Source organism: Dama dama, chromosome 13, assembly GCF_033118175.1.
Source record: "Dama dama isolate Ldn47 chromosome 13, ASM3311817v1, whole genome shotgun sequence".
In the NCBI taxonomy this organism is placed as follows: domain Eukaryota; kingdom Metazoa; phylum Chordata; class Mammalia; order Artiodactyla; family Cervidae; genus Dama; species Dama dama.
The window spans coordinates 72156698-72177066 of NC_083693.1; the positions used below are offsets into that span (position 1 = coordinate 72156698).

General features: G+C 47.2%; 1 protein-coding gene across 5 annotated transcripts in view; it reads left to right on the forward strand.

Moving 5' to 3' along the window:
* Positions 1–20049, forward strand: part of WDR25 (WD repeat domain 25) — a 134275-nt gene extending 114226 nt beyond the window's left edge. For all 5 annotated transcript variants that reach the window (XM_061159423.1, XM_061159422.1, XM_061159420.1 and 2 more), the window contains exons 5-7: positions 15768–15938; positions 18954–19094; positions 19602–20049. In XM_061159423.1, the coding sequence (XP_061015406.1) occupies positions 15768–15938; positions 18954–19094; positions 19602–19823 (534 nt within the window). In that variant the 3' untranslated portion in view covers positions 19824–20049. The remainder of the gene's footprint in view (positions 1–15767; positions 15939–18953; positions 19095–19601) is intronic.
* Positions 20050–20369: the final 320 nt, after the last annotated feature.

Consider the following 20369-nt stretch of genomic DNA (forward strand, 5'->3'; position numbering starts at 1 on the left):
ACTGAGTCAGTGATGCCATCCACCCACATCATCCTCTGCTGCCCCCTTCTCCTCCTGCCCTCAATCTTTCCTGGCATCAAGAGTCTTTTCCAATGTCAGCTCTTCACATCAGGTGGCCGAAGTATTGGAGCTTCAGTTTTAGCATCAGTCCTTCCAGTGAATATTCAGGGTTGATTTCCTTTAGGATTGACTGGCTTGATCTCCTTGCAGTCCAAGGGACTCTCAGGAGTCTTCTCCAACACCACAGTTCAAAAGCATCAATTCTTTGGCACAACTCTTACATTCATTCATTCATGACTACTGGAAAAACCATAGCTTTGACTATATGGACCTTTGTTGGCAAAGTGATGTCTCTGCTTTTTAATATATTATCTAGGTTTGTCATAGCTTTTCTTCCTAAGAGCAAGCATCTTTTAATTTCATGGCTGCAGTCACTGTCCACAGTACTTTCGGAGTCCAAGAAAATAAGATCTATCACTGTTTCCATTGTTTCCCCATATATTTGCCATGAAATGATGGCAGTGGATGCCATGATCTTAGTTTTTTGAATGTTGAGTTTTAATTTTTTACTCTCCTCTTTCACTTTCATCAAGAGGCTCTTTAGTTCCTCTTCACTTTCTACCATTAGGGTGGTATCATCTGCATATCTGAGGTTGCTGATATTTCTCCTGGCAGTCTTGATTCCAACTTGTGATTCATCCAGCCTGGCATTTTGTGTAATGTACTTTGCCTAGAAGTTAAATAAGCAGAGTGACAATATACAGACTAGACGTACTCCTTTCCCAATTTGTAACCAGTCTGTTGTTCCATGTCTGGTTCTAATTGTTGCTTCTTGACCTGCATACAGATTTCTCAGGAGGCAGGTCTGGTATTCCTCTGTTTAAGAATTTTCCACACTTTGCTGTGATCCACATAGTCAAAGGCTTTAGCATAGTCAATGAAGCAGAAGTAGATGTCTTTCTGGAATTCTCTTGCTTTTTCTATGAAAAAGAATGGGTATATGTATAACTGAATCACTTTGCCATATACCTGGAACTAACATAACATTGTATATCAATTGTATCCCAATATAAAATAAAAAATAAATTTAGAAAGTGTATATATAGGCTATTCAGGTGTTCTATTTCTTCTTCATTTTTGTAAATTTTTTCTTTCAAAGATTTTGTCCATTTCATCTAAGTTGTCAGATTTGTTGAAATAAAATTGCTCTTATCATTCTGTCTTTCAATTTATTTCTTAATTGGCTGTTAGTGTCTTCATTTCTACCAATCTATTATTATTACCCTTCAGTCTGAAGAACTACCTTTAACATCTCTTGTAGTATAGATTTGCTGGTTGTGAATTCTCAGTTTTTGTTTATCAAAATAGTCTTTATTTTGCCTTCATTTTTCCCATGTCAGCCCTTTAAAAATTACCTTTATGAAAGTATAATGGACATATAATAAATAGCACATGTTTGAAGTATACAGTGGTGACATGCGCATCCGTCCATGAAGCCATCACCAGCACCTGTAATACATCCATAACCTTCAAGTGTTTTTGTGCCCCTTCTTAATGCCTCCACTGATTTGTTCCCTGTCATTACAAGTTAGTTTCCATTTTCTAGAATTTTTTTGTAAATATGGTCAATGGCAGGTAACTCTTTTTTGCATGATGTTTTTTTCCCATTCAGCATAATTATTTTGAGATGGACCCACTTTGCCGTGTATCGGTACTAGTTCATTCCTTTGTATTGCTAAGTAGTATTCCATTTTAAGGCTGTTGCACAGTGTCCCTTCTTACCTATTGACGGACATTAAATTGTTTCCAGTTTGTAGTTATTACAAACGAAATAGAGTGAACAAGGCTTTGTGTGGACACGTGTTTTCATTTCCTTAAGTGTTATGGACTGAATTGTGTTTCCCTGTACCCCCTGAAAATCCATAGGTTGAAGCCCCAACCCCTAATGTGACTATATTTGGAAATAAGGCCTTTAACAACCTAATTAAGGTTCAATGAGGACCTAAGTTGTTGTTCAGTCAATGTTTTTTTATGAAATGATCTTGCTTTTTCTGTGATCCAATGGATGTTGGCAATTTGATGTCTGGTTCCTCTGCCTTTTCTAAATCCAGCTTGTATACCTGGAAGTTCTCAGTTCATGTACTGCTGAAGCCTAGCTTGAAGTATGTTGAGTATTACCTTGCTAACATGTGAAATGATTGCAACTGTGCAGTAGCTTGAACGTTCTTTGGCATAGTTCTCCAGGCATTCTGTCTATCAGATCTAATCCCTTGAATCATTTGTCACTTCCAGTGTATAATCATAAGGGGTTTGATTTAGATCATATAAATGAGGTCCTAAGAGTGAGGCCCCAATCCAATAGGGCTGTGTCTTTTTATTTATTTGTTTATTTTTTGGTTGCGCTGGGTTTTTGGTGCTGCGCACAGGCTTTCTCTAGTTGCCGTGAGGGGGTCTGCTCTGTTGCAGTCCGCGGGCTTCTTGTTGCAGTAGCTTCTCTGGTTGCGGAGCACAGGTTTCAGGCGCATGGGCTTCAGGAGTTGCAGCACGTGGGCTCAGGAGTTGTGGCTCACGAGCCTTAGTTCCCCCATGGCATGCGGAATGTTCCTGGACCAGCGATCGAACCCATGTCCCCTATAGTGACAGGTGGATTCTTATCCACTGTGCCACCTGGGAAGTCCAGACTGGTGTCTTCTAAGATGAGGAAGTCCACCAGAGCTTTCTGTGTGTGCTGCATAGAGCAAAGGCCACGTGGGGACGCACAAGAGAGCACCATTTTCAAGCCAAAGAGATAGGCCTCAATTCCGTTGGCACTTTGATCTCAGACTTCCAGCCTCTGGAACTGTGGGAAAATAAATGTCTGTTGTGTAAGTCTGTGGTACTGTATCACGGAGGCCTGAACTGATTGAGGCATTGGATAAATACCTGGGAGGGGCATGTCTGGGTCATGTCTGGTGTATGCTTAACTTTTAGAGAAACTGTCACCTTTTCCAAACGGTTGCACTCTTATATTCCCACTGACATTGTGTGAGGGTTCCATTGTTCTCTATTCTAGCCAACATTTGGTATGGTCAATCTTTCTAATTTTAGACCTTCTAAAATATATATGATGTGTTATCTCACTGTGGTTTTAAAATGCATTTCCCTAATGACTAATGGTGTTGAGTGTGTTTTCATGAGCTTATTTGCCATCTGTTTCTTTTTTTTTGATGGTATGTTCAGATGTTTTGCTCATTTTAAAAATCAGATTGCTTTTGTAATACTGAGTTTAGTGTTCTTTATATTCAGAACATAAGACGCTTATCACATGTGTGATTTGTAGATACTTCCTCACAGTCTACAGGTTGTATTTTCATTCTCATAACAGTTTTTAAAGAGCAAATTAAAATTTTTTTAGTAAAGTGCAGTTTATCAACTTTTGTTATTGGTGGTCAATATAAGTAAATTGTATAACTTAAGGCCACAAAGATTTGCTCCTGTTTACTTCCAGGAATTGTATAGTTTTGGGCTTTATATTAGTCTGTGGTACATTTTGTATTAATTTTTATATATGGTACAAGATATGGATGGAAGTTAATGGTTTTACAAATAGATATTCAATAGTGCTGCAACATCTGTTGAAAACAGTATCTGTGACTTTATGCCTTTGTGGAAAATCAGATAACTGAATATGTGTAGGTCTTTTTGGTACCGTCTCTTCAATTCCATTGTTTTCTTTGTCTGTCTCTACACCAATACCCTATTGTTCTCACTATTGTAATCTTACAATGAGTCTTGTAATCAGGTAATGTAAGTCTCTCAATTTTTTTTCTTTCTCAAAGTTGTTTTGACTATTCTAGCTTCTTTGAATTTACATTTCAATTTTACAATCACTTTGTCAGTTTCTACCAAAAAAAAAAAAAAAAAAAAAGCCTGAACTTTGAATGATATTGCATTTAAGCTGCAGATCAATTTGAGGGAGCATTGAATTATTAACAATTTTGAGTCTTCCAATCCATAATCATTTTATATTTTTCCATATGATTAAGTCTTTCACATTTTTTTGTTAGATTTATGCATAAGTATTTATATATTTTTATGCTATTGTTAGAAGTATTTCTCAATTTCAATTTCTGCTTATCCATGGTTAAAATATAAAAATATAGTGAATATTTGTATATTTACCTTGAATTCTGCAACTATGCTAAGCTCATATAGTCTAGTTGCTTCTTTCTTTGTAGATTCTATTTCTGCAAAGATGATCATGTCATCTGTGAATAAAGGCAGCTTAAATGCTTCTTTCCTAATTTAGATGTAATTTCTTCTTTCCTTCTTCCTCCTGTTACCTTGGATTCCCTTGTAGCTCAGTCAGTAAAGAATCTGCCTGTAATGCAGCAGACCCAGGTTCAGTTCCTAGTGGGAAAGATCCCCTGGAGAAGGAAATGGCAACCCACTCCAGTATGCTTGCCTGGAGAATCCTAAGGACAGAGAAGCCTGGTGGGCTACAGTCCAAAGGGTCATAGGAGTCGGACACGACTTAGTGACTAAACCACCACCACCTGTTATTGCATTGGCTCAGACCTCTAGAACAATGTTGACTTAGAAATGTTGAAAAAAAGACATGCCTTATTTCCAATCTTAGAAGAAAAATATTCTTTTCCAAAGTTATGTATGATGTTAACTGTAGTATTTTCCTGTTTTTTGGTAGATGCTCCTACCAGTTTGAGGACACTCCCTTTTATTTCTAGTTTGTTGAGAGTTTTTATTATGAATTACCACTGGATTTTGTTAAATGCCTTTCTCATATCCCTTGAAGGGATAGTGTAGTTTTTCTCTTTTATTATGCTAATATGATGAATTTTCTTGAAAGATTTCAAAATATTAGAGCAACCTTGTAATCCTGGGATAAATCTCATTTGATTATGATATATTATCTTCTCTACATAGTTTGGGATTCTACTAGCTAAAATGTAAGAATTTTAAAATATCTGTATTCATGAGGGATATTGATCTATGCTTTGCTTTTCTTATAATATCTTTGTCTAGTTTTGATATCAGAGTAATTCTGTCCTCATGAAATAACTTGGAAGGTATTCCTTTCTCTTCAGTTTTATGGAAGAGTTTGTGTATAATTGATATTATTTCGTCCATAAATGTTTATTAGAGTTGACTACATATGAAATTGGCTTGGCCTGAAATTTCCTTTGTGGGAAGGTTTGAAACCTCAAATAAAATTTATTTAGTAAATATAGGGTCATTCCAATTTTCTTTTTCTATTTCAGTGGCCTTTGGTAGTTTCTGTCCTTCAAGAAATGCATGTATTTCATAAAAATTATCTTTTAGGTATAAAGTTTGTCATGCTATTTTAATTATTTTAAAAATATCTGTATAATATGTAGTGATATCACCTCATTTCTCTTATTCCTGATAGTGGTAATTTGTGTCTTTTCCTTTTTTTCCTCTTGTCAGTCTGGATAGAGATTTATCAATTTTGTTGATCTTTAAGTACACATTTTTGTATCACTGATTTTTCTCTATTTCTCTTATTTTAAGAAATGATCAATTTACTTTTTAAACTTTTTTCTTTTCTGCTTAAAACTTAGGTTTATTTTCTTTTGGAATTTTTATTCTTTTCTGCTATAGATGTTCAGTGCTTTTAGTTTTCCTCTAGGTTTTGCAGCTTCATTACACAACTGTTGATACAGTTTTTCATTTTCATTCCGTAAAAAATATTTTCTAACTACATTTTTATTTATTTATTTATTTATTTTCTCTCTCTCTTTTTTTTTTCTAACTACATTTTGTATTTCTTCTTGATCCATGGATTGTTTAGGAGAATTTAGATTACAAATACTTGGGGATTTTCCATATATATATATATGTTAGTGATTTCTAATTTAACTCCATTGTGGTCACACACCATACATTGTATGTTTGAATCCTTTTAAATTTATTGAAACTTGTTTGATGTCCTATAACGTGGTCTATTTTGGTAAAGGTTCAGTGTGCTCATTTTGGACACTTTTCAATCAATATTTTTTCTTTTTGGCACGACTCTCTTATCCCCGTCCTTTAGGAACTCCATTGACTAAACTATTTTAAGTTCTGATACTATCTCACAAGTTCCTAAGACTTCACTCATTTTTTCTTTTTAAATTAGGATTTAACTTTTCTTTCCTTTTAATGAATGATTTACTTATTAGCTGTGCTAGGTCTTTGTTGCTTTGAGTGGGTCTTCTCTAGTTGCGGCGAGCAGGGGCTGCTCTTCGTTGAGGAGCGTGGGCCTCTCGTGGTAGCTTCTCTTGTTGTGGCGCGTAGGCTCCGGCGGCGTGGACTTGAGTAGTTGCAGTGCACAAACTCTGTGGCCGAAACATGTGGGCTCTAGAGTGCGGGCTTGGGAGTTGTGGCGCATGGACTTAGTTGCTCTGTGGCACTGGGATCTTCCTGGACCAGGGATTGAGCCTGTGTCCCTTGCATTGGCAGGCAGATACTTGTCCACTGCTCCACCAGGGAAGTCCTCGTTTTTTCTTAAGGTCGAAGTATTTCTGTTGATCCTTTTCCAAGTTCACCAGTTCTTTCTTTTGTCACTTCCATTTTGTTACGGTGCTTATCCCATTGTTAAAATATTTTTTTCTGCTCTAAAATTTCTACTTAAAGATAGAAAGTATATATATATGTGTGTGTGTGTATGTGTATGTATAAGTGTGTGCATATATTATATATATATGTGTGTAGGCTTCCCTCATAGCTCAGTTGGTAAAGAATCTGCCTGCAATGCAGGAGACCCTGGTTTGATTCCTGGATCTGGAATATCTGCTGGAAAAGGGATAGGCTACCCACTCCAGTATTCTGGCCTGGAGAATTCCATGGACTGTATAGTCCATGGGGTCACAAAGAGTGGGACACGACTGTCACTTTAACTTTCACTTATATGTGTGTGTATATATATATATTTAATTTCTGGGCTTCCAAATTGGCTCAAGTGGTAAAGAATCTGACTGCCAAAGCAGGAGTCGTGGGAGATGTGGGTTTAGTCCCGGGATTGGGAAGATCCCCTGGAGGAGGAAATGGCAACCCACTCCAGTATTTTTGCCTGAAGAAGCCCATGGACAGAGGAGCCTGGCGTGCTACAGTACATGAGGTTGCAGAGAGTCAGATAGAACTGAGCATGCACTTTACTGCATATATATTTCTATTTCTCTGTTGAGATCATCTGTCCATTCATTTCAGGGGTGTTTATCTTGAGGATTATTATTTAATAGATGTTTATTTGAGGATTTTTATTTAATAGCTATTTAAATGTGTCAGATAGTATGGGTCAAGCATCTGGGTCATTTTGGGGTTGGCATATATCATTTCTCTTTTCTTATGGGTATTGTTTACATTTTCCTGGTTCTTTGTATGACAAGTAAATACAGAATATATTGTGCACATTTTTAATATTATGTTGTAAGATCCTGGTCTTGTTAAAATCCTGTGGAGAATAGTGATTTGTTTGTCTTAATAGGCAACCAAGCCTGTTAGATTCAGATTGTGAATTCCTTCTCTCCTGTGGGCAGTGAACCTATTTTCAGTTCCATATTCAAAACCTTTGTTATGCTGAACCACTTAAGGGTTAGTTTCAGACTGGGGCAGCAGTAATATGTTATGTCACTTCTTGAAGCTCTAGCTGTGCTTCTTTGGTTGTGTTCCACACACATGTAACTTAGGGATTGTCCTGGGATATGCGGTCAGTTCATATCCAGAAGCAGAGGATTCCTTTCTCAGCTTTCTCCTCTTTGGAATTTCTCCCATGCTGCCTGGCTTCCTGAACTTCCTTTCCTGGTTCTTCTGCCCAGAGATGGGGTTCTTTGAGAATGTTAGCCTGCTGCCTCCCCACACCATGTCTGTAAGTGGGATCCCCTTCAACACAAATTGGCCAGAGAAAAGAGATGAAAAGATAACATGAATTTTCCCTCTTCTCCTAGTTCTTCTATTCAGATTTCTTCCCTTCTGGTTTTTAGGTATTTGTCCTGCACTGTCAGAGCTGTTGGGGTTGGCATCGGGGCAGGGCTAGGAGAGCAAGGAGATATTTTAAAACTTTCCCCCATACTCTCTGGCTTACAAGGACCCATTTTCTTATTCCTCTGGCCAGGATGATGGATTTATTTCAAAATTTTTGCTGTCCATGTCTACTATGTAATTCCTTAATTCAGTCTGTCTGTGGGTCAACATCAGGAGTTAAAAAGGCCAAAAAAAAAAAAACCCACCAAAAACAAAATCCAAACAAACCACCAATGCCCTCCTCCCCCAAAACTAAAACAAAGACTAGAACCTTACCTGTTGTACTCGTCTTTCTTCAAATTTCAGATTCCCTCTTCAGCCTACCAGCTGTTGTTTACTTTGCAAAGTCTTCAGGTAGTTGCTTCTTGGATTTCGCCCAGAGTTTTTTTTGCTGTAATTTATGAAAGAGAGTGAGAGGCCATAATGGGTTTGCTCCATTTTGGTTGAAAACTAGATTTTGTTCATTTTTAAAAATTCAGTCTTTTTTCTTTCCTATGTTTTGAAATTTTCAATTGTTGTGTCTTCTAGCTCGGTCATGTTCTCTTCTGCAGTGTCTCATCTGATGTTAGCTCCATCTAAGGCTCCTTTCCCTCCAGCACTGTGTATGCCATCGCTAGAAATTCTCTGGGGCTCCTGTATCCTCCACGTCCCTTCTAACCTGGGCCAGTCTCCCGTCTGCCTTCTTAAACATAGGTTACGTATAGTTGTGAAGACTAGTGTGATGCCTTGCTTTGTCATCTGTGTCTCTTGTGGGTTTCGTCGGGTCTAGAGACCAGAATCAGAGTGTGGTGGTTGCTCATAGCTTCTTGGCTCCTTCAGACAGAGCTAGGAAATGTTTTTCTTTCTAAGAAAAAATATATCATTGTTTATGCTGATTTGTTCAATTCACATTTAGCCTTACAGAGCTTTTCTTTAACTTCTTTGTTTTTATACATTTTTTGATCTCTTTTATACTGAAAAATTTTATTTTTCTCTGCCTTAATTCAATTTTTGTTGGTATGGATTGACTCTAGCAATGTAATGACTGAAAACAGTGTGAGATTTCTTACAATTCTTTTTGTTTGCAAAGTATATCCAATTAAGATTTACCATCAAATTACTGTTTTCAGTTTATAATGTATATTCAACAGAGGATCTACCTTCAACTACTGTGCTTTCATATCTTTTAAAATAAATTCTATTTGTGTGGTTAAGCTACTAGCTCAAGATGGTTAATTTTATTTGTTTAATTTTGCTTTCACATTTTAAGACTCTGCCTTTTAAGTTAATTTTGTTGTATAATTTTATAAAATATGGACATGGTTCTGGAGAAGGGATTGGATAATTACAGCCCATGGGCCCAATCTTGGCTACACTGTTTTTGTATGGTCCTTGAGTTAAGAATGGTTTTTACACTTTTAAATGACTGTAACACCCGCGCCCCCCCCCCCCCCCACACACACACACAAAGTGTGCAACAGTGCCTAAATGTAGCTTCCAAACCTTAATGTATTTACTGTCCACCCCTCTGTAGAGATCCTCTGGGTTCTACCTCTGGCCCCGAATTCCCCAATCTGTTCTGTCCCCTTCAGAGGCAGCCTGACTGATTTATTTCCTTACTTAGTTTCTGGTTTATTTTCTGCTGTTTTTGTGGAAGCGAATACAAACCTCTCGTATTTCCTTTACGCCCTGTTCCTCTCTACCTTGGCTTTGCACTGAGCGGTGTGTCCGGGAAGCCAGCCCACAGCAGGCGGGGACACGGGCCTCAGTCTCTTTCTCAGCACTGCACATAGCCTGGACTGACATCTGTTTAACTGGTCCCTTTTTGTACATTTGGCTCAGATGGTAAAGAATCTGCCTGCAATGCAGGAGACATGGGTTCAATCCCTGGGTTGGGAAGGTCCCCTGGAGAAGTAAATTGCAACCTACTCCAGCATTCTTGCCTGGAGAATCCGATGAGCAAAGAAGCCTGACGGACTAGTCCATGGGGTTGCAAAGAGTCTGACACGACTGGGTGACTAGCACGTTTTGTACATTTGAGTCATTTCTGCTTTTTTAATTTCACAAGTGTTGCTGGTTTCAGCAGCCTCATGCTTCTGTTTTCTGGGATTTGCTGCTGTAACTTTGGGGTCAGTTCCTGCAAGTCGGGGTGCTAGGTTATACGTGTCGCTGAGTAACAAGGCCTATGCCGTTTTGCTCGGCATTGCCCAAATTCTCTCCGGAGGGACAGGACCATTTTACATTTCTGTCAGCAGTGTGTAGTGTAACTAATGCCCCACAGCCACCTAACGGAGTGTGTTGTCGAACTCTGGGATCTTCTAATTTGATAAGAGATGATAGGAAAGGAAAGGAAAGGGAAGTTGCTCAGTCATGCCTGACTCTTTGCGACCCCGTGGACAGTAGCCTGCACCAAGGTCCTCCGTCCATGGGATTTTCTAGGCAAGAATACTGGTGTGGGTTGCTGTTTCCTTCTCCAGGGAATCTTCCCAACCCAGGGACCGAACCCAGGTCTCCCGCATTGTAGACAGACACTTTACCGTCTGAGCCACCAGGCAAGTCCAATAAGAGATGATATCTCCACATGTAATTTTAAAATTTCATTTCTTACGAGGATTAAAGGACCAATTACATTCCCTCTGATATGAACTCTCTGTTCATTCCTCTTGCCCATTTTACTGTAGAGCTATTGGTCTTTTTCATCAATTTTTAGAAACTGTATATTAGGGACTATTAGGGATCAGTTCAGTTCAGTCGCTCAGTTGTGTCCGACTCTTTGCGACCGCATGAATTGCAGCACGCCAGGCTTCCCTGTCCATCACCAACTCCCAGAGTTTACTCAAACTCATGTCCATTGAGTCGGTGATGCCATCCAGCCATCTCATCCTCTGTCATCCCCTTCTCTTCCTGCCCTCAATCCCTCCCAGCATCAGAGTCTTTTCCAATGAGTCAACTCTTCACATGAGGTGGCCACGGTATTGGAGTTTCAGCTTCAGCATCAGTCCATCCAATGGACACCCAGGACTGATTTCCTTTAGGATGGACTGGTTGGATCTCCTTGCAGTCCAAGGGACTCTCAAGAGTCTTCTCCAACACCACAGTTCAAAAGCATCAATTTTTCGGCACTCAGCTTTCTTCACAGTCCAACTGTCATATCCATACATGACCACTAGAAAAACCATGGTCTTGCCTAGACAGACCTTTGTGATAGTGACCTTATAAATTGGGGCTTCCCAGGTGGGTCAGTGGTTAAGAATCTGCCTGCAGTGCAGGAGACACAGGTTCTATTCCTGGGTCAGGAAGATATCCTGGAGGAGGAAATGGCAACCCACTCTGGTACTCCTGCCTAGAGAATTCCATGGACAGAGGAGCCTGGTGGGCTGTAGTCCATGAAGTCGCAAGGAGTTGGACACGACTTAGCAACTAAACAAGGATGAGACCTGTAAATCTCAAGTGTCTTTCCCATCTGTCTTTTTTACTCTTCTTAATTATTTACTTGTTTCTTATGCCATGCAATAGTGTTTAGTATTGTTATTACTATTATTTTCATGTATTCAGATTTGCCGTCTTTTCTCTTGGTGCTCTGGCCTTGAAGCGCTAGCCAGCAAAGTTTCCCCGAGTCTCAGGTTGTAGAAAAATTTAATCATACTCTCTTCTCATATTTGTGTAATTTCTTTTTGTTTTTAATAGAAGTTTCTGATTTTAAAAAAATTACCTACAGAGCACTTTTGGTGTATACTGTCCTCTGTGACCGGCTACTTTCCCTTGTGTGATTTTAAGCCACGGAAAGGGGCCCTGTGCTCAACTCTCCAGCGTGCCTTTGTGCAGAGACTCGTCTCGTCTTTGAGCCCGAAGAGACCAATATGTTTATTTTCAAGGGGAAGGAACTGAGATTTGGGGAGGAGGGATTTGTCCAAGGACCTGCGGCCCCATCCCAGGGATGAGCTCTGGCTGGCCTGGGAAGAGGATTATGATCAGCTGCTGTGCGTCGGCAGCTTGGCCAGGCCTGTCACCGTCCTTCACTCCCGAGCCATAGGTCCTGCTGGTTAGCCCCGCCTTGCAGGTGTGGAGACTGAGGCACAGAGAGGTGAGTTGCCTGCCCTGGACCAGGCAATCAGATGGGCCATCACGCTCAGATACCCGGGCGTCTGCCTGAGAGCTTGGCCCTGCCACCTCCGGATGTCTGGCCATGCCGTGCATGCCCTGAGCATCACCCCACCCCCCTGCCACGGCCTCAGAGATCCTGGGAGGTTGAGGTGTCCTTGTTTCCATGGCAAGGGCCGTGGAGGGGCCCGTGTTGGACTTCGTGATGCCCAAGGGCCGGCGTGCTCCTGGCAGCCGGAGGCCACAGGTCGCTGCTTTTCAAGTTGTCCATTTGCGTAGCTGCTCACTCACTTATCCTTCATTCAACACACCTTACTGCCGCCTGCAGTGGGCAGACCCAGCCCTGGCCAAGGGTGACCAGACAGACAGACAGGAGCACAGCGTCCTGTGCGGTGGGCAGGTGGCCTCGGCTGTCCCGTGGGGTGCAGAGCAGCGGCTCCCTCGCTGTCCCTGCGGGCCTGGGTGGGAGGAGGGGAGCTGGCTTCCCCAGCCCTTCCTATCTCTGGGATCCAGCACTGAGTAGAAGCTTGTCGTCCAGGCCAGTCCCCCGGTGGTGATGATTTGAAACCAGACGCAGTGAGGGCAGGACTGCCCTGGGCACACAGTGAGTCAGCAGGCCGGACTGGAGCCTCGCCTGCCCCTGCCCAAACCCCATGCACCTCGGATGTGCCAGGGGCCCCGGGAAGGGAAAGCTGAGCCTTTAGATGAATCCAGAGCAGCCCAGTTACCCAGGATTGTCTGGTGGGTCAAGCAGACTTTTTAAAGGGTTATCAGGTGGTTTTCATCACACTGAATGTGTCTTGATCACGTCTTCCTTTTCTCCCAGAGCTGTAGCCTCTTGGCCAAGTGTCTCCAACTGTCTGCTGATGGAGGCCCGGGTTGCCAGAAGAGTCTGAGCGAGGCTCCCCTCTGTATCCAGCTAGTTAGGCCCGTGTAGCGCCATCCCTCGTTCCTGGGACGGGACGAACCAGCTGTCGGTGTAATTAAGTTCGTCATAAAACCCACCAACTAGACGCACAAATGACTTCCCTGCTCTTTCCCCGGGCAGGAGCAGTTGGGAAGGCAAGTCAATCATGTTCCGCGGCGATCACTCCAAAGGTCAGCCTTCCACTTACAGCAGTGTTACTGGCAGGGATCGCCCATAACACGGCTGGTTTCTCGGCCGTTTGATTTTACGACGCCCTAATGAATTGGGCCATTTCCATGCGTTCTCAGGAAGTGTACAGAGCAAGGGTTTTTATTCTCCTGAAAAAGTTTGTCTTGGGGAGGCAAGGTGGCGTGTTGGTGGGCACGCAGGTAGTTCTGCCAGGGTCGGGCCGAGCACCCCGGCTCTTCGCTCCTCCTGGCTTCCGCGCGGCCCTCCGGGAGAAGCTTCCTCCCGCGTCGTCAGGAGATGAATTATCTGATGCTGGAGCTTCAGGGGCCGTCCTCTTCTCCCGTCCTTTCCTGGGTCAGTGCGTTTCCTGAGTGCGTGTGGGGACTGAGGTGCCGCTGCTGGAGGTGGCCCCAGTGCTCATGAGCCTCACGGTCGTGCCCGCTGGCGGCCATTCTCATGGGCTGGTGGGGCCCTGGGGGGCCGTGTCCCCCTGACCCGGGAGGAGAAGCTCCTCAGTGTACCGGTCACGTCCAGGGGCCTGAGTTGGGTCAGACTTACTCCTATCCTTGCTGCTCCGGCCATCCTCAGCCCCCTGCTCCTCACCTGGATGCGGTGATGGCGAGAGCTTTGGGAAAGGGGGCAGGAGGGCGTGCAGCCCCCACGCGGCCGCAGTGTGGAGGCGTGGGATGGCTGGTGGGGAGGGGGGTTTAAGCGAGGGGAGAGGCGTGGCTCCGCGGATGGGCGGGGCCGTGGGCCTGGAACCCCGATGACGGCCTCGCTCCCGCCCCTCCCTTCTCTTCCCACCAGAGCAGGTTCCAAAGCCTGTCTTGAGATGGCGCTGTGCTTGGTGAGTCGGGATAGCGTGCCCTTGTAGGGGCAGATGTTGGGCACTGCGGCCACGTGCCCTGTCCGCTCAAAGGACCTAGACCACTGCCCGGGCTCCAAATGGGCAGGCCGGAGCATCTGTCTGCAAAACAGCTGCTGTGCCCTTCCTGGCTGAGGGTCGGAGCATTCCTTCCAGTTCACAGTCCAGGAGACTCACAGCTTCCCAGGAGGGCAGGGCGAGCCTGTGAGATCCTGGTGCAGAGAGAGAGGAAGGGAGGCTGGCAGCCCTGTGCTGTGTGGGGAGCAGCCGCACAGTCTGGCCTGGGTTCTGAGGCCTGTATGCCCTCTCTTTTCTGCCCCTGGACCACCTCTCAGGCTCCAGGGGGCCCACCCAGAAACCATGCTCACTGGGCTTCTGAAGAGGCTCAGAGAAGGCACTTGTTGGTTGCCCACCCTCCTCCCAGGAATTTGTCCCAGCATTTACCGAGACAGGACTTGGCCAGCAGGAGACCTGGCTGGGAGCCCCCCTGGGAAGCACCACGCCCTGGCCCTGCACCCTTGAGCAAATGGCTGCATCTCTCTGAGCCTCAGTGTTCCTCATCTGGAGAATGGGTCTCAAAATACCCCTCTGTCTAAATTGGATTTATGGAGTGCTGCATTTCACGTGAATTTGACTTATATATGTTTGAAAGAGGATGCTACGATGTCTAGGTCTGCAGTATTTGCAAGATTTTAAATTTCAGTTTTTGAAATATGTGTCAAGACAGCTCGTTCCCGACCGGCGGCTGAGGTGCCGGAGAGCTGTGTTTGTACTGTGGCCACATGGTGGCGCCCTGGGAGCTGGTAAACAGGCCGCGAGGCCTGGCAGGTGGGCCCAAGGCACTGTGCCCACAGCCTGTTGCTCACTATTGCAATTTAAAGTCATCCTGGAGTTTGTTACATGGAGGTACTTGTTGACTCTGGTGCTGGGAACCCCACCCTGCTCCTAACCAGCCTAGTTGTTGTAGAATGGAAGGTTCATGTGATAAAACACTCTGAAGAAAGCTGAACAATGGCTTGATGCTAAATTGCGTTAGTTTAGAGATGGAAGAGTATGGAATGTTGGCAATGATGTAAGAAAGAAAGCGTGTCTTTAAAGCTAGCTAACGTACTGTGATTCTGGCTCCATGAGCTGGAGACGGCTGGCTCCCACATCGCAGGTACCACTCCAGGGACTACAGGCCGAGGCTTTGAAAGCTGTGAATTATGGGACTCTTCAGAAGCAAGAGTCTTGCACAAAATATGGCCCGGGTATTGGTGGGCATCACGTGATGGTGCCCTTCTGTGCCCTTGGCCAGGCGTGGGCCCTTCCCTAAGCTCTGCTTCATCGGCCCCCGCTGCTCCCTAGAGGACCCGTCAGGAGGCCGGGGGGCATCTCCTTGCCTCCCTGGGCCCATGTGCCAGTGGGTGTGGGGAGGGCATGGGCGTGGAGGACATCCACGGGGAGAGGAAAGGCTGTGGCGGGTGTCAGGGAGCAGGGCCCAAGGGAGACAGACGTGTGCCTCCTGGGGGGCGGGAGGCCCTGGAGGTCTCCCTCCAGCAGCGCCCACCCCCATGCTTGGGCTGCTCGTCCTGGTGGGAGTGGGGGGCGGTGCACATCTTCCCGCACTGCCCTCCCAGACCCTGCAGTCCACACGTAGTCGGTGCCCTCTTTGGCCCTGCCCGTGGGCTCTGGGGGCCCCACCATGATGGGTGCCCACTCTTGCAGGTGGTGAGAAGCTACAAGGCCACCATCCAGCAGACCCTGGACATCCTCTTCCTCCGGGAAGGCTCCGAGTTTCTGAGCAGCACAGATGCTTCAAGCCGGGACTCTGCCGACCGCACCATCATTGCCTGGGATTTCCAGAGCTCCGCCAAGATCTCCAACCAGATCTTCCACGTGAGAAACCCCGTTGGGCATTGGTTTCAGGTTGCGCCCCAGGGTGCATCCGTGTAGCCCCCAGGCTGTCTGGGGTCCCAGGTTGTGTCCTGTGGAGGTGGTTCAGCCAGAAGGAGCTTAGGAGGCAGAGGGCTGCCTGAAGTCTGTAGGGTTCGGAGAGGCAACATGCAGGTCCAGCCCTGCCCGGAGTACCTTCCATGGGCTCCCGGATCAGGGTGACTCCCTCGCGGTCCTCTCACTCGATCTCTGCCCAGCACAGCCATGCCACGGGGTAAGGGTGTGGGAGACAGCCTCATTCACATCCACAGGAAAGTGGCTCTCCACCCCGAGACAACCCTACTCTAACCCTCCACCACCCCAGGCAGCCTGCGGGTCCACCTTGCCCCTTGCTCAGTAGCTTTGGCAGTGGCTGTGACTCAAGGGTTGGAGCCCAGACCCTGAAGGTAGACTACTGCGTGTGTTAAATTCCTGCATCCACCATCTGCAAGCAGGGGCCCAGGCCCCGTAGTTACCCTCTGATTCTCATTTTTTTTCTCTTAGAAAACTGAGGATGAGAATATTTCTTGCCTCTTGCCTTGTTTTGAGAATTAAAAGATGTAGATACTTAGTCTAGCACGGTGCCAGCTGGAGGGAGTTCTCAATTAATGCATTACCTATCATCACCATCACCGCCACCATCACCATCATCACCACCATCTTCACCACCATCCACCATCACCACCATCAATACCACCGTCATCACTATCACTACCATCATCACCATCAGTCATCACCACTGTTATCACCATCTTCACTATCACTACCATCACCAACATCACCACCACCATCATCATTGTCATCATCACCACCATCATCCCAACCATCATCACCATTCCCACCATCATCACCATCACCATCACTACCATCAGTACCATCCCCACCATTGTCATCATCACCATCACCTCTGTGATCATGATCACATCACCATCACCACCACCGTCATCACCATCATTGTCATCACCACCACCATCATCACCATCACTACCATCAGTACCATCCCAACCATCTCCATCACAATCACCACCATCACCACCATCCACCATTACCACCAATACCACCATCATCACCACCGTCATCACCATCTCCACTATTACTACCATCACCAGCATCACCACCATCATCATCGTCATCATCACCACCATCATCATTGTCATCATCACCACCCTCCTCATCACCATCACTCCTTTTACCATCATCACTGTCGTCACGATCTCCACCATCATCACCATCATTGTCATTACCACCACCACCATCTTTTAAGATTTCAAGTTAGCTATGGCTAATCTCTTTGATGCTGCCACTCAGAATTTAAAAATGTATATCAGGTGTACGTTGGAGTAGGAAATGGCAACCCACTCCAGTATTCTTGCCTGGAAGAATTCCATGGACAGAGGAGCGTGGCGGACTACAGTCCCTGGGGTCAAAGAGAGTCGGACACGACTGGGCACTCAGCAGCAGCAGCAGGTGTCCACATACACCATTTCCCTCTCCCTGTTTTTTTTTTTTCCCCCTTGTTCTTAGAGGATTCTAAGTAGCCCTGAACAAACCTGCCTCTAGACCTTCACTTCAGAGTTCTAGTTCAACCCCCTGAGAAAGGCAAGCCCTGGGAGGGGGCTGGAGGGGTGTGTCTGGCCCCTGGGGCATCCTGCCTCCGCTGGCCCTGCAGAGACCAGGGAAGTGAGTGAGGTGGATGAAAGTGCTGTGTGCCCGAGCTGCCAGCCCTCCTAGAGTCACACCTCCTCGCCCTGCGTGCCGGTGAGCAGGCGCTCCGCCTGGAGCCTCACGCCAGGAGCTCATTATCAGGTCGCCGTGAGCCTCCAGCAGCATATTAGTCTGTGGTTCCAACTACTCCCAGTGTCGCCCTGTGAATTTGGGCTCATTTAGAGGCTGTGGCTTCAGGACATCACTTAGAACGTGGAAGGACAGGTGCAGTGCAGAAGGGAGCTTTTAGGGGTGTTTCTGTGTGACTCAGTCCATTAGGCAGCGAGATCTCTCCTCCTGCTCGGAACCCCGTGTGCACGCGTTTATCTCCGCACTTGGCCGGTCACCTCCTTGCTCACTGTGTGTTCTGGTAACTCTGGACCCTAGGCTGGGCTGAGGTTCCCCGCCGGCTCACAGTGCAGGTGGGGAGATGGGCATGTGGATTTGTTTTCTGTTGCTGTGTAACAAATTACAAAGTAACATAAATCCAGTGACTTAAATCAATAGGAATGTGTCCTTTTAGTGATGGAGGGCGGAAGTTTGTAAAAAAGTATCCTGGGGCTGAAATCAAGGTGCTGGTGGGGCCTCTGTCATCTGTCCTTTGCTCCTTCCAGCTTTTGGCGGCAGCTGGTGACTCTTGGCTTGTGCTGCATCCCTGCAGCCCGCATGCCAGCATCCTCAGATCTCTCTCTCTGCTCTGTCTTCACGTCCCCTCTGCTGTGTGTCTGGTCTCACTCTGCCTCCCTTTTCTATGGATGCTTGTGACTGCATTTAGGGCAGTAATGTAGGGTAACCTCCTCATCTCAAGATCCTTAAGTTAATCCCTGCAAAGATTCCCCCTGCTTTTTTAAAAAACCCAGTTGGTGACACAGGTCCCAGGAATTCAGACATAGAAGTCTTTGGGGGGATATGTTTCAGTCCACACCAAGGCCCAGGAGGCAAGGAGTGTACGAACCCCTAGAAGCTGGAAAAGACAAGGGAACAGATTCCTCCCAGAGACCCCAGAAGGAGCAGAGCCCGCTGGCATCTTGATTTTAGCCCGGGGAGACCACGTCAGATTTCTGACATCTAGAAGCAGAAGATAATAAATGTGCTTTTAGCCATAAAATTAGAGGCATTTTGTTACAGCAGCAACAGGAAGCTTGCAGACCCCTGAGCCGAGGTCTGGGCGGGGGGCTCGAGGCCCCAGGAGCAGAGGGTGGGTGGGGGGCCCGTCAGAGGCAGGAGGCCGCTGGGGAGCCTGCTCCACCGTGTCTGTGCTCTGCTGTCTCTCAGGAGAGGTACACCTGCCCCAGCCTCACCTTGCATCCACGGGAGCCTGTGTTCCTGGCGCAGACCAACGGGAACTACCTGGCCCTGTTCTCCGCTGTGTGGCCCTACCGGATGAGCAGAAGGCGGCGCTACGAAGGGCACAAGGTACCCCGTCTCGTCGCGCCCCCCCGGGGGTGGGGAGTTGTCCCACGACCACGCCGGCAAGGGCCTTGCAGTCCCCAAGAGCACGGACCCTCCGTCCGGGCAACCTGTGCTTTCTGTTTCCTGGGCGACCCCATACCGTGTGACCTGATGCCCGCTCAAGGCCCCGGGCCACATCTGGCCCTTCCCTGGGCCCCAACTGCCGGACAGGGCTGGTCTCCTTGACTTGGCGGCTCACGTGGCCCTGGGGCTGGGGGGCCCTTTCCATCGGCCTCTCTTCCCTGCGGGCCGCCCCGAGGCACAGGCACCAGGGACCCCTGCCTGTCCCCATGCTACAGATGTGCCTCTGGACCCACGAGAGCCACCGGGGACACCGGCCTGGCACACGGCCCTGGCTCACGGCAGGCGCTCGGCCCCCGGCCCGGGCCCGGCCGCTCCTCCGTGGGAAGGGCCGCGGGGCCGCGTTTGCTGAGCCGCACGGTCGCTCAGCTGGTCGCTCACCCTCTGCAGGTGGAAGGCTACTCCGTGGGCTGCGAGTGCTCCCCGGACGGCGACCTGCTGCTGACGGGCAGCGCCGACGGCCGGATCCTGGTGTACAGCTTCCGCACCGCCAGCCGCGCCCGCACGCTGCACGGGCACACGCAGGCTTGCGTGGGCGCCACCTTCCACCCCGTGCTGCCCTCCGTGCTCGCCACCTGCTCCTGGGAGGGCGACGTCAAGATCTGGCACTGAGCCTCGCGGCGTGGAAGCTTCCCGATGTCGGCCGGGCGGGCGGGCGGGCATGTGCGATGAGGACGGCCTGAGGTTGGCTTCAGGGCCAGGCTCGGCTGGATGCTGCTTCCCCATTCTCCGAGCCTCAGTGTCCTCCTGTAAAGTGGGAATGAAAACCTTGTGTCTCAGGGTCCCGAGGACTGTGTGTTAGCAAAAGCACCTGGCGGGTTGCTGGCAATGCTCAATAAACGTGAGTGTTTTGCCATTTCTTAGGTTATTTCAGCGACAAACACGCATCGGCAGCTTCTCTCGCCTCCCTACTTGTGGGCCCGATGGAGCTCGGAGACAAAGGGCAAGTGGGGGTTGGAGAGGTGGGGCTCTGGGTCCTAGGTCTGCCTGCCCCCCGATCTCACAGGGTCTGCTCAGGCCCGGGCGCGCCCCCCGCCACCGCCCCAGCCTCCTCCAGGCCAGGTCCCCGGGTTTCCCTGAGCCTAGGGCCCTCTGCACTCCTTCTCACCCTCTGCCTGAGGAAGTGCATCTGCCTGGGAGACAGAGCGACGAGAAGAA